General features: G+C 33.4%; 1 protein-coding gene across 9 annotated transcripts in view; it reads left to right on the top strand.

Moving 5' to 3' along the window:
- Positions 1-16,169, top strand: part of scrib (scribble planar cell polarity protein) — a 313,705-nt gene that overhangs the window by 232,182 nt on the left and 65,354 nt on the right. For all 9 annotated transcript variants that reach the window (XR_012465828.1, XM_074177044.1, XM_074177046.1 and 6 more), the window contains one exon: positions 2,941-3,848. Coding sequence is in view for 8 of the 9 variants with exons in the window: in XM_074177044.1 (XP_074033145.1) it covers positions 2,941-3,848 (908 nt within the window). In the remaining variant the exon portion in view is untranslated. The remainder of the gene's footprint in view (positions 1-2,940; positions 3,849-16,169) is intronic.

Here is a 16,169-nt window from a genome sequence, read left to right as displayed (position 1 = left end):
GCTTCGGATGATTTATGTGACTACTCCAATGTCAATATTGAAAACCTCGTAAAATATAAACAATCAATAAAACAATGGCTAAACGTATGTCGAACGCCGTGTTCTGTATGTGTAGGCATGATGTCATTTTTATATATGGAATTACCGATTTTATCGATATAAATGTGTATACATGATCAAGTAATATTGTCAATGGCAATTATTAATGATTTCTATTCCGTTATTGTTCGGGTATTCGTAAAGAATGAAGTTGCTTTCAAAAATGAACGAACGTATCATAACCTGTTTAATATGTAAATCGTATTCTATAAATAGCAGATGAGGCTGAAACTTGTTCTGTGACTATGTGACAAATTCAACACTGCTAGATGGGTAGCTGGGAAAATGAAGGTTTTAGTTTTTGAAAATCGTGAAAAGGAATTGCTCATTTTGTTAGGGTGTTCTCGCTAACCATTAATAAATGTTTTTAACAGTACAAATATACAAAAAAAGTATCTAAATATAAAAATAAAACAGAAATTTACAAAAAAGTGCCATATTATACTTTTAATATATAATGTTGGCAGATAAGGAGGACCAGTGTGGAAAAATTGAAAATCGTAAGATATACTAAGTTGGTTTAATTAGAAAAAAATTGCCCATTTTAGGGTTCATTTGAAAAGAATCGAAATTCGCCCGTCTAGTTTTGATTTTTTCTCGACGTTTATCAAAAAACAAAGTCACTTCCTCATTTTCAATTTTCAAGCTGTATGAGATGATGATTAGGGATCTTCAACCCGACGTTTCGTCTCCGAGAAACCACCACCAATTATACTTTTCAATATGAACCGGAAGAAGATTCACCAGTTATGAATTAAGATTCACCAGTTATGAATTACCCGTTTTGCCAACATTTTCTGGCTCTCCTTATCTTGGATACATTGTGTTCTATTCTATCTATATTTATGGGGGTCATTTTATACTACATACTTTTTTTAGACTAACCATCACTTGACTTCGGCTAGTAACGTGATCGATAGATAACCTTTTTGAATGGAAACGTTGGTCTTGTGATTACATCGTTGGAGAGTAAAAAAATCTGTGGCACATATCAATTATTTATCAATCCGAAATAGGACAAGACTTAATTTTTTATTGGAATATACTTCATAATGAAATTAGCCTCTATTTCAATATTAATTGAGCAAATGCTCAAAGTGAGAACCAAGTACTTATAAGCCTATTATTTAAAAAGAATTTCTCACTTTACTCTCATTTTTTATGTAATGGATCTTATAGCTTAACTTATGCGTATATTCAATTTATCTATTTTAGTTTGGCACGCTTCATTTCTCACATGTCTTCACAAGAAAAAGTCCAATAGTGTAGGAACCGGTGATCTCTCTGGTCATTTGACCGCTCTGTTTCTACCAATCAATCTATTTGAGAAAGTTATATTCAATTATTGTCGGACGTTCACTTCAAAATGGACGGTTGCACTATTTTGTTGAAATCATGTCAATTCCTCTAGTAAATGAGAATGTATTCTGCCGGAAAATAAGTCCATCAAAGATTGAATCAACTAATTTTGTAACAAGTCAAGATAATTTGCCTCATTTACATTTCTCTTAAAAAAATGGGCCCACAACAGTTCTTATTATACCAGCCCAGAAATTAATTTCTTATAGTTTCTTGGTGTGGAGTTCCCTCGTCGAATGATTTTTTTTTTCACCCAGTACCGACAATTTTGGCGGTACACGTTTCTTTTGGAGTATATGTTGACTAATCGAAAAACAAAATATTTTCTATTCTAATTGAATTGGTCAACTTCAAAGAACTCAATCTGTCGATCCATGTATTGCTCAGTCAACTCTTGTAGGACTGTAAAATCATGATGATGATCACCAAGTGATCATCATTAAAGATGATCACTTGGTGATCGAAACACGTGTCGAGGTGTTAAAAATAATAATTTGGTGTTGGGAAAAAACTCCAGTAATATTCATTAGGTTAGTTTATCACTTCGGTAGGGCGTCCCGAGACGAACACGTTTTTTTTATTTCACCTTTACTTCATAGTATAAGTTAGTATACAGTTTATACTAACAGAATCGGCACTGTGGACATTAGTGGCTGCTTATCAAAATAGACGCTAGCAACCTGAATATATACTGGCAATACAATATATAAAAAGCGTTTGTTTGAAGGTAGTTGACAATGTTTCGTGGTGCATTTCATTAGTTCGGACTTCCGTTGTCTAATATGATATAAATTGATTTGAAATACCTGAAAGAATCTGTTAAAAATTAAAAAGATTAGCTGAAAAAAAAAACAATTATATCAAGCAATAAAACTGAAATTACACTGAAAAAAATACAAGCAACAATCAAAAAATTTAAAAAAAATTGAACTATTAACACGAGATGAAAATTGAAAAATTATTAACAAGAAATGAAAATTAAAAACTAAAAGATTCCAAGTTTCTTCACGACGTTTCGATTATCCACAATCAGTTATCACCCGAAGACGATTGTGGATACTAACAAGATTCTTTCAGGTATTTCAATTCAATTTATATCATATAAGACAATGTTTTTTATTCATCGTTAGGTACATCTTCATTTCTTTATAGGGATATTTCTTGATTTAAAACATATGCATTGCTCAAAAATCAGTAAGTCTAAGAACATTTTCATTAAAATGATTTCCAAAAACTATTGTTATCACGATTAGTTTTTCAACAACAATACTGTATTCGTTCAAGACACGCTTCAATAAGATTCATTCAGCTGACTTAGAAATGTTTAAAATAATATCTGCTTTTTTATCACTTCATAGCCAGAGCAACCCAGAAAAAGTAAGCTTAGTAGATCAGTACAAGATTTCACAAAGCAAACCACTTGTGTATTAGCTCCCTGCATCCCAAACTTCGCCTTAACATCCTTTATTTATCTACTTACAGCAGGAGACTCTGACGCAGCTGTGGAACTCCGAGAAGAGAAGTACGAAATTCATATTGAACGTTCTCAAAGCGGATTGGGCCTTTCTATAGCGGGCGGCCACGGATCAACTCCCTTCAAAGGCGATGACGAAGGGATATTCATATCTCGAATCACTGAGAACGGCCCCGCGGATCTGGCCGGTCTCAAAGTCGGCGATAAAGTAATCACAGTTAATGGCGTAAACGTTACTTCTGTGAGTCACTACGACGCAGTAGAAGTGTTGAAAGCTTCAGGCGCCGTGTTGATCCTTGAGGTTACACGAGAAGTCACCAGACTAGTTCGCCCTCCGAATAATGTAATACCGAAAACCGCCTCGGTAGTGAATTGTATCAACAGAAGTGAATCTCCGGCCAATACCTCCATCAAGCATATCACTCCTCCACCGTTACCCCCTCCGTTAGAGGACGACATCGCTTTCCAGAAAGTCCTAATCCACACTACGTTGATTAGGGACTCTAGAGGACTGGGTTTCAGTATTGCTGGAGGAAAAGGGTCGCAACCGTTTAAGGCCGATTCTGATGCAATTTATATTTCTCGAATCACTGATGGAGGAGTTGCAGATAAGGATGGCAAACTTGCCGTCGGCGACAGAGTAGTGTCTATAAACGGTGTTGATCTCACAGGAGTTCTTCATGAACAAGCTGTGAGTATGCTTACTGGGTTAGAGAGATTCGTCAGGTTGACTGTTGAAAGGGAAATGCCTGTGGAGAAAATCGACGCTAGTCCTAATCCCAGTCCGGGTCCTCAACAGTCACCAAGACTATTTGGGTTACCGAAGCCCTACACGGGATTGTATGCAGCCAACAGCTATATAGCCAATCGACCCGGATATAGTGGATATAGAAGATCGATGGAAATCGACAAGAAGGTTAGTGTTTACGAATTTTTTCAGGAATAATTTTTAATTGCATTCTCAACATTTTACGATTCAAATTAATTGTTTGGAATCTATAAGGCTACTAAATTAGGAATGTCCGACACGGAAGGAACTAGCAAATAATGATGAACAACTTTTGAGATATCGCCTGAAACATATTGATAAATAATGGTTTTTGTATTGATATCCTACTGATAAAAATAACCATAATTTTGTTATTGTGAATGGTGATTTTAGTATATATTTCAACTTCCAAAAATTGATATTTTTATTTTCAATAAAAACAGTTTTTAACATAACACATATGTTTTTCACATCACTACGTTGAAACTGTTAGAATGAATTTCATTACATTGACAGTAAAATTACAAAACTCTCCCCCAATCTAAGCAGACACACAAGAACAATTTCCAGAAAAGAAAAACTAGCAACGTATGCGTGGCTAGTTTTTCTTGCTATTGCTATCACTACATTTTTAGCAAGTTTTGTATGTAATGATGCCGAGAATGATGCACCGAATACATATTACTCTAATCATTTTAAAGTAGTGAAGGAGAATAACGAAAAAAAAAGAAAATATTTGCTGTTATCTCAATAATATCGCAAGATTATTATTGACTTTTTCGATGAAATATTATAAGTGACAGACAAAAAGATTTAAGGTTTTAAAAGAATTTGAGGTAAGATAAGATAAGATCTTTATTTTCCAGTAGAGAACATATATGAATAGTCAAAGTACAACTCAAATGTACTGCCTCAAATGTAATTTGTCTTGAACAAATTTATTTACAACAATATTTCACTTATCACAAACTAATTTATTTATTACAACACTTAGCAACTAACGTTCAATGTATTTTCACTATTTGAATTTCCTGTTAAGCCGCTCGATTCACTTTCTGAACTGCCCTCTTGGGTCGGGAAGACGGGCTTATATCGGTAACAGTCCTTTCTAGAAATCTGTAGTCGGTTCGGTACTACAATTTTACCGGCGATTCCCGACTGCATTCTTTCGCGGTGATGTCATGGGTTTGTTCCATGAGTCGGCCGGCGTACTGGTTAGGGGCGGCTTCAGATTCATTAGAGTAGATAAAAAATAGAAATGTAATTGAAAAAGTTTGAAATTCAGAACATACAAGTGAAAGACTTCAGATTCAGAATTCATAGTCTGGACCAATGCTTCTGAAAATAGTTTACAATGTACCAAGTAATGAAATATTCAAAAAATTCAAAAACAGGACAATACAGTTTCATAACATAAAGTCTTCAACACTATACATTTTTCCAGTAAATATTCACGTATTTGCTTATTGATTTGTACTTTTACTTTCTTTAATATAGCCTGTCAATTTATTGAATACTCTGGGTGTCATAGATAGAGGAGAGTTGAAAAATACACAGTATTCATTGAAAAGTATATCAAGGTGATTTTTAGATCTGGTATTGTGTTGATGTACGTTCTCGTTGGTACTGAATATAGTCTTTATTCTCGAATAAGTATACAGAGAGTTCAGAAATGACTAACGAAGGAACTGTTAAAATTTTATAGTTCTGAAAAACATTTCTGCAACTTGTACGGACTGAGAAGCGCAGTCACGCAGTGACCACTGAACACACTTTTGAACAATGAATACAGTTGAGCCCCATAGACATATACCATATCCCAATCTACTGTCAACTTGTGCATAATACAACGCAAAAAGTTGATTAATGCTTATCACCTTCCTATGATATGATAATGAATACATTTTGGAAATCAGTGACTGAGAGTGATTTTTCCAGTTCAGGCATAATTTGTTACACAATAATATCACTGGAAAGATTTGGTGTGTAGAAGAGCCATCTGAGCTGAATGTAATTTCTTCACATGATTTTTGACGGTTATGAAACCTCATTGATTTTGTTTTTTCCACATTTAGGAACAGCTATGAAGTATATGTACTCTATGAAAACGATGTTATATTTATCCGTCAAGGCAACATTGGATTTATCTGATATGATTACAGACGTATCATCTGAATATAGAGTGAGTGATGCTGGTATCGATAAATTACTCAAATCATTTATATATATATATATATATAGGATAAACAATACTGGGCCTAAAACTAAGCCCTGCGGCACACCAAGATCAATATCTCTTATTCCCGAATTATGATTGTTGATTGTAACATATTGTTTGCTTAATCTCAAATAGTTCGATATCCATTAGGGGATGAAAGAAATAAAAACAGATTTTTTTTCATTGTCTTGGTTACTATTAGATACTCGTTAGATTTAGTACTCGAAATATGTTTTTAAAATGAAGCACAATTGTCGATAAATTTTGAAAGAGATATTTCAAATAACAAATATTTATATCGGATCGTTCTGTACAGACAGAAAAAAAAATTCCATTTCTTCAATATCTGAAAAACATATTGCTGCCAGTGGAAAAAAATATCTCGAAAAAAAACCTGAAGAATGATGGAGGAAAGAAACACTCGGGTCGTTTTGTCAGGATGGCAGAAATAATTATTCAATTCCTTGTACTATGAAATTCGAAAAATAAGGAAGTTACGACGAAACAAAAAATAGTAAGGGAAAGGCAATAAGAGATAACGTGATAAACGCGTATCGGATCGTATTTAACTCCTGTCGAGATGACAGAAAAAGTTGTTTGATTCTTTGTACAATGAACACTCAAAAAAAAGGCTCTGCTACGAAACAAAAAATAGTGAGAAAGGCGTAGTATTTATATATTTACTCAGATTACGCTACGCTCAACGATTTTTGTTTATCTGATCAATACCGTAGATTGCTGAGGAATCTGGTGTGATGACTGCTACCTAGGATCTTCTGAATATTTTTTTTGTTTTTTAGTACATTATCTTCATAATTTTTCTTCAATGAAGCCGTTCAGCACAAAAAACTTTTTTTTTACTTATTTTATTCTCAAGTTTTCAGTTTTCAATTTTTATCCACCCTAACGCCACATATTCCTCGACACGATACAAAATCTTGACATTGATGGGAGAATCCATCCTTGTATTCCGATTCAGAGTTGATAAAGTTTTTTTGTACATATTATATTGGATTTGCCTTTCTTTCACAGTTTACTACACTACTATAGTACTAGTCAAGCCCTGTCATATTGAGGTAGTTGTAAAAAAAAAATTGTAATCAGTGATTTTGTAGCTGCGGCCATCTTGGATTTATAATGATACAGAATTCATCAAATTGTATTGTCATCAAAACTAAATATGTTATCAGATCAATCTGTCAACATGAAAAGGGGGTCAAACTTCAATTACTGAATTTGACCCAAACAAATAAATGAACAAACACACAAACAGGGCAAGCGAAATAAACCGTTCAAAAAGAAAAACTAGGCAATATGAATGAAATGTCAAAAATATTATGAAACCACAACTGAAATATTCGGCTGTGTTATTTGAAAAACTTAAAAATACAAAAAATTGATGATGAATTTGAATTTTAAAAATATAACCACGCTATTTGTTAAATAAAAATAAAATAAAGAATAAAATGTGCAAAAAATTAAAATGAACGAAAGACCAAAAACTGCTTGTTACCGGAATGTTATTCTTAATTTTTCGTAATCAACTGAAATGAAATCGATGACTTTTCTTTTCGAAAATTCTTCTCATTTTTCACGGGATAAATAAGTTTTTTCTGAAAAAAATTAAATCGACCAATGACCGCGAAATAACTTTAGTCATTATCATTAGTCAAAATAACTAATGAAAAATGATAAACATAATGATGTCGAAAATGGGTCCGTGGTATGTGAGAGAAGTACTTCTGTTGAATATAACAACCAAAATCAAACAAATGAATTTGCCCATATTTATTTGAAGCGAGAATAAAAATGTGATAATTTACTCACATACTGTTTTTGTTGTAGACGTGTGATATAGTTTGAGAAATGATTTAAATTTACCAAGAAAACGGGGAAAATGTTTATTATTATTTATGAAAATTGAAAATCAAAAGGCTGGACATACTTGTGTCGAAATTATTTTCGGGTTTATTGGACGTGGCGTTTCGTCTACAGCTGCGGTAGACGTTATCAATGATGATGAGACAACGAACGATCCATATAACGTCTTTTTGCTTTTCCTTCAAGCTTATTTTAAAATATTGTGACATATTTATGAAACACATAAAAATAATTAATATGAAATGTTTCAAAAATTATATTCATGAAATCATCTAATTTTAATTTATTATCATTACTTCATGAGTAAATAGTGAACTGGATTCATGTTCGAAATAAAATAATAGTCACTTCCTGCCGAACCGCATTCGATATCCAGCAGTCGATATCCTGTTACAAGTACAGGAAGAGATAAATCTATTTTTTAATCGTTTAATTATAACCGTTTGAAATACTTTCAATTGATTCGTTTCAATAAAGCATAACTAATGACTATTTCTGTACGGTAGTTCGTGCCGTAGGCTCTGGCGCTGATTTCTCTTGCAACAATCAGAATACATGTATACAATAAAAATAATGGAAGAATTCCTCCATTTATTATTATTGTCGATCTAGACTAATTTTATTATAATATTATTGATTACATTGTTTAATGTGACAAGTGTTTGACAATTTACTTGAGGAACTATTAAAAACAACCGTATGCCTACTCTTATTCACTTAAGGGTCTCTGACAGCAAAACTCGATGGAAAACGAGGGTTCCAATGGCGGTTTGTTTGTAAACCAAGCTTCGAACTCGACCACGTTTTGTCCCCGACTGCAACTTTTACTGCCAGCAGCAAACTACATATTAGGGCTCAAAAACTCATGATCTCATGCACTCATGATCCAATACCAGGCAGCACTGTAACTAATACATTTTATTTCCAGAATTCTTAATAATCGCGGAATTCATGGAACTAAGAGAAATACTTCTTCAATCTTATGTAGTCCATACAAATGACGTGGCTTGTTGTGATATGCGGTCAATAATCATTTCTGCTTATCGGAGAAATGAAGTTAATGTATCAACACCTTCATCTATATCGATGCAGTGCGATCTCGTAAAACCTTCGTTTGTAACAGCATGTTTGATGTTGGAAGTTGTTAAATGGTTACCTTTTGACAATGATGTTGGCTCCCAAAAAACTTGAATAGGCTGTGTACTGGTCATTTTACCAGGCTGACTGAGAAAACCTCTGTTGTCAAAAAGTTATCTTAATGCGTTCTCAGATGGTGATTCTGATAGTAGAAGTCAGATAATTACACATAGAATCGTATCTCTCAAGTCAACATTCATCAGTTTCTAATATATCTGAAGTGCGCATTCTTGATAAATTTTTCAATTGACGGTCTTCCCCTTTATCAAATTTAGTATGGATGAATAAGAATTGACAGAAATATCCTTAATTGTCGAAGTGGTCGTCATCAAATTCTACTAACTACACTGTTAGTGGGAACTTATAATAATAATTGTTTTATTAAAAGATGGCCAAAATTTCAGAATTCACTAGTTTACCTCTAGATGAATTTATAAAAGTATTTGAATTATGCATTAAGTCGAACTATTTTAACTACGACGGAGTTTTTTATAAACAAATATCCAGACTAGGAATGGGAAACTGTATGTCACCTATATGTGCAGATCTAGTGATGCCTGAACTCCAACAACGTAGCCTAGAACAATTGTCTTTTTCAGTTCCGTTTTTCAAAAGATACGTTGATGACATTTTAATTTCAATACCCAAGAATAAAAAAATGGAAATTATTGATGTTTTTCAAAGCTTCCACCCAAATTTGAAATTTACAGCAGTATTGGAAAAAGACAATTCTCTAGCCTTCTTAGACACTAAGATATCGAGAACACCTAACCAAATTTTAAAAGTCGACTGGTACCACAAAACTACTTTTTCAGATAGGTTTATTAATTATTTTTCACAACACAGTTTTAACAATATAATTAATATCATTAGGAACTTAAAATCAAGAGAACTCATAATTTCTGATACTGAGTTTCATTGGTGAAAAAAATTATAAATGAAAATAGACAACCTACACTGGAAATTACCAATTCAAAATATTTCAAAATTCCTTATCTACAGCTTTCTGAAAAACGTGAATCAGTTCTAAATAATGAACACATCAAAACTGCGTTTGCAAATGCTAACACTGTAGGTAAAAGATTATTTTCGAAACAAAAAACAAAAACTCCGATAAATATGCAATCAAACGTCGTTTATAAAATTAACTGCAACTAATGTATATTGGCATATACTGTTCACTCATTAAATTATTTTATTATAGAGCTCTGATGATGGATTTAATAAAGTCCAAAACGTTGGCATAAAACTAAATTGTTTATCTACGAACATTTTTGATCCCTTTCCCAACCAATTGAAAAAACCGCTTTTTTAAAATATTTTGGATCACCGAACCAGGCAAAGAACTCAATATTATCGAGCAAAATGCAGTGAACAACGGATTTAAAGCTCATTTAATAGAATAGAACAGAAAAAGTGACTTCATTTTTTAATAAATAAGATATTTAAACTGCATATAGAAAAGGAAAGGTTAGTTACATATTGTTCAAACTGGCAAAACATTCAAGAATCGCATCCAAGAACATTATATGCGCTATGTAAATGAGAAAACAAGTTCAACATATTCAAATCATCTTTCAGAAGAAAATCATATCTTTAACACAGATTTTGAAATGTTACACATTGAAAATAAAGGTGTAATGCTTAATTATTTGGAAATTGTATTACCTATTCAGTTAGAATTGATATAATATGATTTAGATAGGTAATTATAATTTGAGTATGTACCATAGGTATATTAAAGTTAGGTACATGCTATAAGTAATTATGATCGAAGAAGTACCTTTGTAGGTATCTCTGACTCATAATGATGTGGAGGATATAAAAATCAGAGTACATAATGCAATTAACTTGTAGTATTGTCAATTATTGCGAAAAAGATACTGTGATAGCGAAACATGTGATACATTTTTTGAAAATAAAGTTTGTGAAATCAGATAGAAAGGTGTAGTTTATGAAATTACTATGGATCTTCATCAAGTAACGGCCGAATCAATGGTAAAATTAAATAATTAAAGGGAAATTAACGTTTCTCTGTAATGTAGATGAAAATCCGTCGTTTCTTTGATACAAGTTAGATCCTGAACTGAACATCACCTGCAATAAAAACTTAGGAAGCTATAGATAGGAAAAAAATATTTACCTACAAATTAAATTCCATCATTAGGTTTTTTTTTAATCAGAGAAGTTTTCCACACGTGGTACTACGACTGCTAAGAGCTGATAAAAGTTCTCTATAGGTATATATGATCACAAGCCTCTTGTTCGAATCTTTTGTACAGTATAGTTCACATGGTCGGTTTCCCGATTTGTGCGTTAGGTTCTACAAAAGATTGCAACCAGTTCAGAAGGCTACTTACACGTATTTTTTATTGGTTGAAATTACCATGTCTACTTGATTATCGCACATGAAGTATATTTTGGCTGCTAAAAAAGTATCCTCTGGGTGAATGAAAATTCCAGAAAGTACAATCTCATTTTCTAGCTATTCCTGTAGAGCACTGCTTTCGTTTATTGTACATTATGCCTATTTCCAGAGAACATTTTTTTAATAATATGGACGATATGCATCGCACGATTTCCGAAGTATTCGTCTGGATTCGTAGTAGGCGAAATGGTTCTTGGGAACGGTTTTTTTTAATTATTCTAATGAAAAATGTTTCGCTTTGCAAATATCACCTTTGATTCAATCGTCGTATCAGGCACAGGCGATATCGATGAAGGCGGGAAATGTGGGTGAATCCTATTTACGCGAAAAAAAAGCGATGTATTATTACAGAGTATATATGAAATAAATGTTAAAAATAATGGAATATAGAAATGTATAAAAGTAAATGCTAAAACAAAGTATATATATATATATATATATATATATATATATATATATATATATATATATATAAATATATATATATATATATATATATATATATATATATATATATATATATATAAATATATATATATATATATATATATATATATATATATATATATATATATATATATATATATATGTAAAATATTCGTATACGCGTAGAATTTCAACAGAGGAATGAAAAATTGAGTATATAACACAAAAAGTCACAAATCTTGCAATGTAGCAGTACTGTCACAAATGTTATTTATAGTATTATTAAAAGTGATTGTGGATACATGATACCAAGGCGTTCAGAGAGTCGAAATGAATATCGCAATATTCACAGATTTTGTTGAAGCTACTGCACATAAAATTCAATGGTGATCGTAGCATAACATTTGTGTGTGATGCTTCGCAATAGAATTTCAGATTGTGTCGACCTTTACTTCTTGGTACTAAGAAATTTATCTCGGGTAAAAGAACCGTACTGTCAATATTGTTGTTTAGTTATTCATGCAGGAATTTTATACCAAGGATAACTATCCTATTTTCCAAAGATGTTATATCAAATCGTGTCAACAGAATGTTATGATCGATGCCTCTCGTCAGGTATTGTCCATCAACTTTTAGACATAAGTATTTTAGGAACTTCCTTTGCACGCTCTCAATTTATGTTTTTTGGTAGTCGTAAACTGGATTCCATAACACAGAGCCATATTCTAACTTAGATCTGGCATACGCAAAATATAGCAATTTTAAGGTGGCAATACTTTTGAAGTTTTTGCCATTTCTGTAAATGAATCCAAGCATCCTATTTGCATCAGCAGTCATATTCCTTATATGTGTTGTAAATGTTAATTTACAACACATATGTATGGTATGGTATGTTATACCAAGATCTTTTAGCTCATGTACGCGGTTGATTGTAGTATTGTGCAGTCGTACATTAAAGTTAGCTGTTTTGTTGTAAATGATAGTATTTTACATTTGGATACGTTCAGTTGTAGACGATTATTATTACACCAAAGTTTGATTACATCTAATTCATGTTGTACACATTGACAGTCTGTAATATCGTCGATTTTATGATATAGTTTCAGGTCGTCAGCAAATAGTAGGCTAGGAATATTCAAAGAGGTTGCCAATTCATTAATAAAAATTAAAAATAAAAGAGGTCCAAGATTAGAACCTTGTGGTACTACAGATGTAACTACGTACTGAGCCGATTTGAAAGATTCATATTCGACGAATTGTTTTCTGTTAACTAGATATGATTCAATTAGAGTAGGCAGTTGGTTAGATAGTCCCAATTTTGTCAATTTACTGAGAAGAACATAGTGGTCTATTCGATCGAAGCTTTTTTTGACTTCGATGAATTTTCTCATTTGTGGACGCGGTTCCATACCGATCCATGTGCTTAGATCGTTCGTGCTTTTCGTGCGAATTCTGACAAATTGATTTCGCAACTTATCGCAGAGAGGCCTCAAACAGTGTTCCATATATCAACAAACGAATATTGATTTGGGAAATATCAACATTGAAATAGTAGTAACAGTGTTGGCGTAAGGTGTTTTTTCCTGTGCAATGTGAGTTTCACATCGCATGTTTAGGACAAGCGCACACTACATACTTATAATCGGTCGATAGTTTAGTTGGATGCTTAGTAGTATAGAATCGTAATGTGAGTCCGCACATCTAAGCGATTCCAGTCGGCCGACTGAATAATCAGAAACAAGTTGGATAGGCGTCCCAATTCTGATTCAATTACAAAGTTGGACAACTATCGGCCGAGTTCTAATCAGACTGTGTGTTTATGAGGGTGCGCAGATTCACCAACTAAACAGTCGGTGCCTGCAGACTACCCACTCTACATTTCATTGTTGATATCTGATATAAAATATTATCTAGTACCTACTTTATCTTAGAATAAATTTGCGTTTTCATTACATATTATTTTTTCATAATTATGTCGAACATTGCCGAATGTTCAGTAGAAAATTTAAATGCGGAAGTTGAAAAGCGACCTGCATTATATAATGAAACATTAAAAGAATATTCCAATGTTAATATAATAGCTTTCCTTGAAACGTTCCTCAATACTTTCAATACACCGCGTCAAAATATTATATACATCAACAACTGTTCAGACTTTTCAGTTGGTGGTCTGCGCACCCGCACCGAACCGAACAGTTTTGTTCGGTTAGTGTGCCCCCACCCAACCCAACCAGACTAAACTATCGCCCGATAAAAAGTCTGTAGTGTGCGCTTGCCCTTTGTAAACCATAAAACAGGATTACTTGGCTTATGGAATTGATATTTGCTATTTGCACAGAGGAAACTTATGCAATATTCCAAGTTATCATCACGCTTATGCAAAACTTTTCCTGGAAAATAATTTCTTCTTAATTGAAAAACGAACAAGAATTTAATCTTTCCTTAGAAGACGAGGCAAGATATCAACCAGTAATTTTTGATTAGTTAGTATTTCGATTTAGTCTTCAACTTCGTCTTCCTCACACCAGTCGGAGTCTTCATCATATGGAGAAATATTTTCAGCTTCATCTTCCGCTTCAGGTTGCAGGACTTTTTTAACGGCTTTTTTATTTGACTCGTTTTTTTATTTTTCTTTCGCAATTTTCTTTTCTTTACTTACGATCTTTGCAACCGAATATTTACCTTCCTCGATGTATCTGTCGCGATTAAGCTACGGCCAGGTTTTCTTCTGAGGTTTTCTCTGGCTCAGCTTTGAGGGGTTGCCTTAAGTGACTGGGGCTCACAAACGCATATGATAATACTATCGCATCTTTCGATTTGGAGCACTCGGGCTGTGGTAATTGTTACAGTACTACATGATGTAGCCCTAAGACTTTTGTTGTGAATCAAACTTTGAGACGACTTATCTAGGGTCGAGAGATTATAAGAATTCCCCACGGAATAATTCATTTTCCAGAATTGAAGAACTGCGAATAAAAAAAAAACTCTATACAAATATGTGTAGATCATGCGAATAAGTAACTTTAAGTGTTCATATAAAAAAGCATTTGTTTCGAAAGTTTTTTTTTCGTATAATTCAGTGTTCTAATGAGAGTAACTGTTTCGAGAGGGCTTTCTTCTTTCAGTTTGTGGCTGAAACTAACTTACTTCTTTGCATGATCTACACCTATTTATATATAGTTATTTTGTCAATGGTTATTCTTATTCCTAGTACTTTTTTTTTCATCATAGTATGAAAATATATTGGACCTAATTCACTTATTGAGATGAATTTTCTCGCTGATGAAGAGTGTAGGCGCTTTTTGGAAATCGAGAGTTTATTTTCATTTTTCAAGACAAGTCCTGTAAAAAATACTTTATATTCAAAAAAAAATCAAATGCTGCGAGAGAGCATGAAAGAATATTTAGAGCAAAATTTCAATAGGCCGGTAAAGTATAAATAAATACACACACAAAAATCACACACCATAAGGATTTCTCGCCCTAGAATAAACTTCGGACAACCAATTTTTTGGTGTATTTTCTCCGATTTCCTCCGCATTAATATCTCCATAAGGCCTCGCTGCTCAGTGTACGCTGTCTGTTCAAGAAATAAGGTGAATTCATTTATTCATAAATTTCTATTTTCTCCCCTTCAAAGTAGTTCCCTTCAGATATATTACACTTACGGTGGTTGAGACATGATTATGGTGTTGTTTTAGGCCAAAAAATTACGAACGAGCAATGATGAGTGAGCAGGTGCATTATCGTGATGCAAAAGCCATTAATTGTTTAACCAGACGTTATCCCCATATTGCTACTCGTAAGTGGCGCATAACATCAAGATAATACTCCTTATTGACCGACGCGACGACCATGCGGCAAGAACTCCTGGTGTATTACGCCACAGTATTCTAAAAAACAGTGAGCAAAACCTTGGCATCTGATCGAACTTGCCCTACTTTATTTGGTCTTGGCTCTCATGAGCTCTTCCATTGACACGATTACGATGTCATCACCATATACCCATGATTCGTCATCCATTTATGACCCTTTTAAGCAAATCTGGATCGCCGTAGACGTCATTCAACAATTCCTGTACGATGCTCATGTGACGGTTATTTTGGTCAAAATTCAGCAATTTTGGAACGAAGTTCGTTGCCACACGCTTCATGCCCACAATTTACGAAAAAATTGCTCGGCATGAGCCATGAGCCACCCCAGCAGCTTCTCTAATAGTGATTCGACGATTCTCCATAACAATTCTCTGCGCTTTCTCAACATTTTCATCGGTTGTTGATGTGCTGGGGCGTCCAGGGCGAGCGTCGTCATTCACATTATCTCGACCTTCTGTGAAAGCTTGTACCAAACACTTGTAAACATTTTCTAACTCAGAGTA

This window comes from Leptinotarsa decemlineata, unplaced genomic scaffold (genome assembly GCF_025532065.1).
Source record: "Leptinotarsa decemlineata unplaced genomic scaffold, Ldec_3_MD MMD2_tig00002159_RagTag_RagTag, whole genome shotgun sequence".
Classification (NCBI taxonomy): Eukaryota; Metazoa; Arthropoda; class Insecta; order Coleoptera; family Chrysomelidae; genus Leptinotarsa; species Leptinotarsa decemlineata.
Note: the sequence above shows the minus strand (reverse complement) of the source record. Positions and strands in the feature narration are given on the sequence as shown.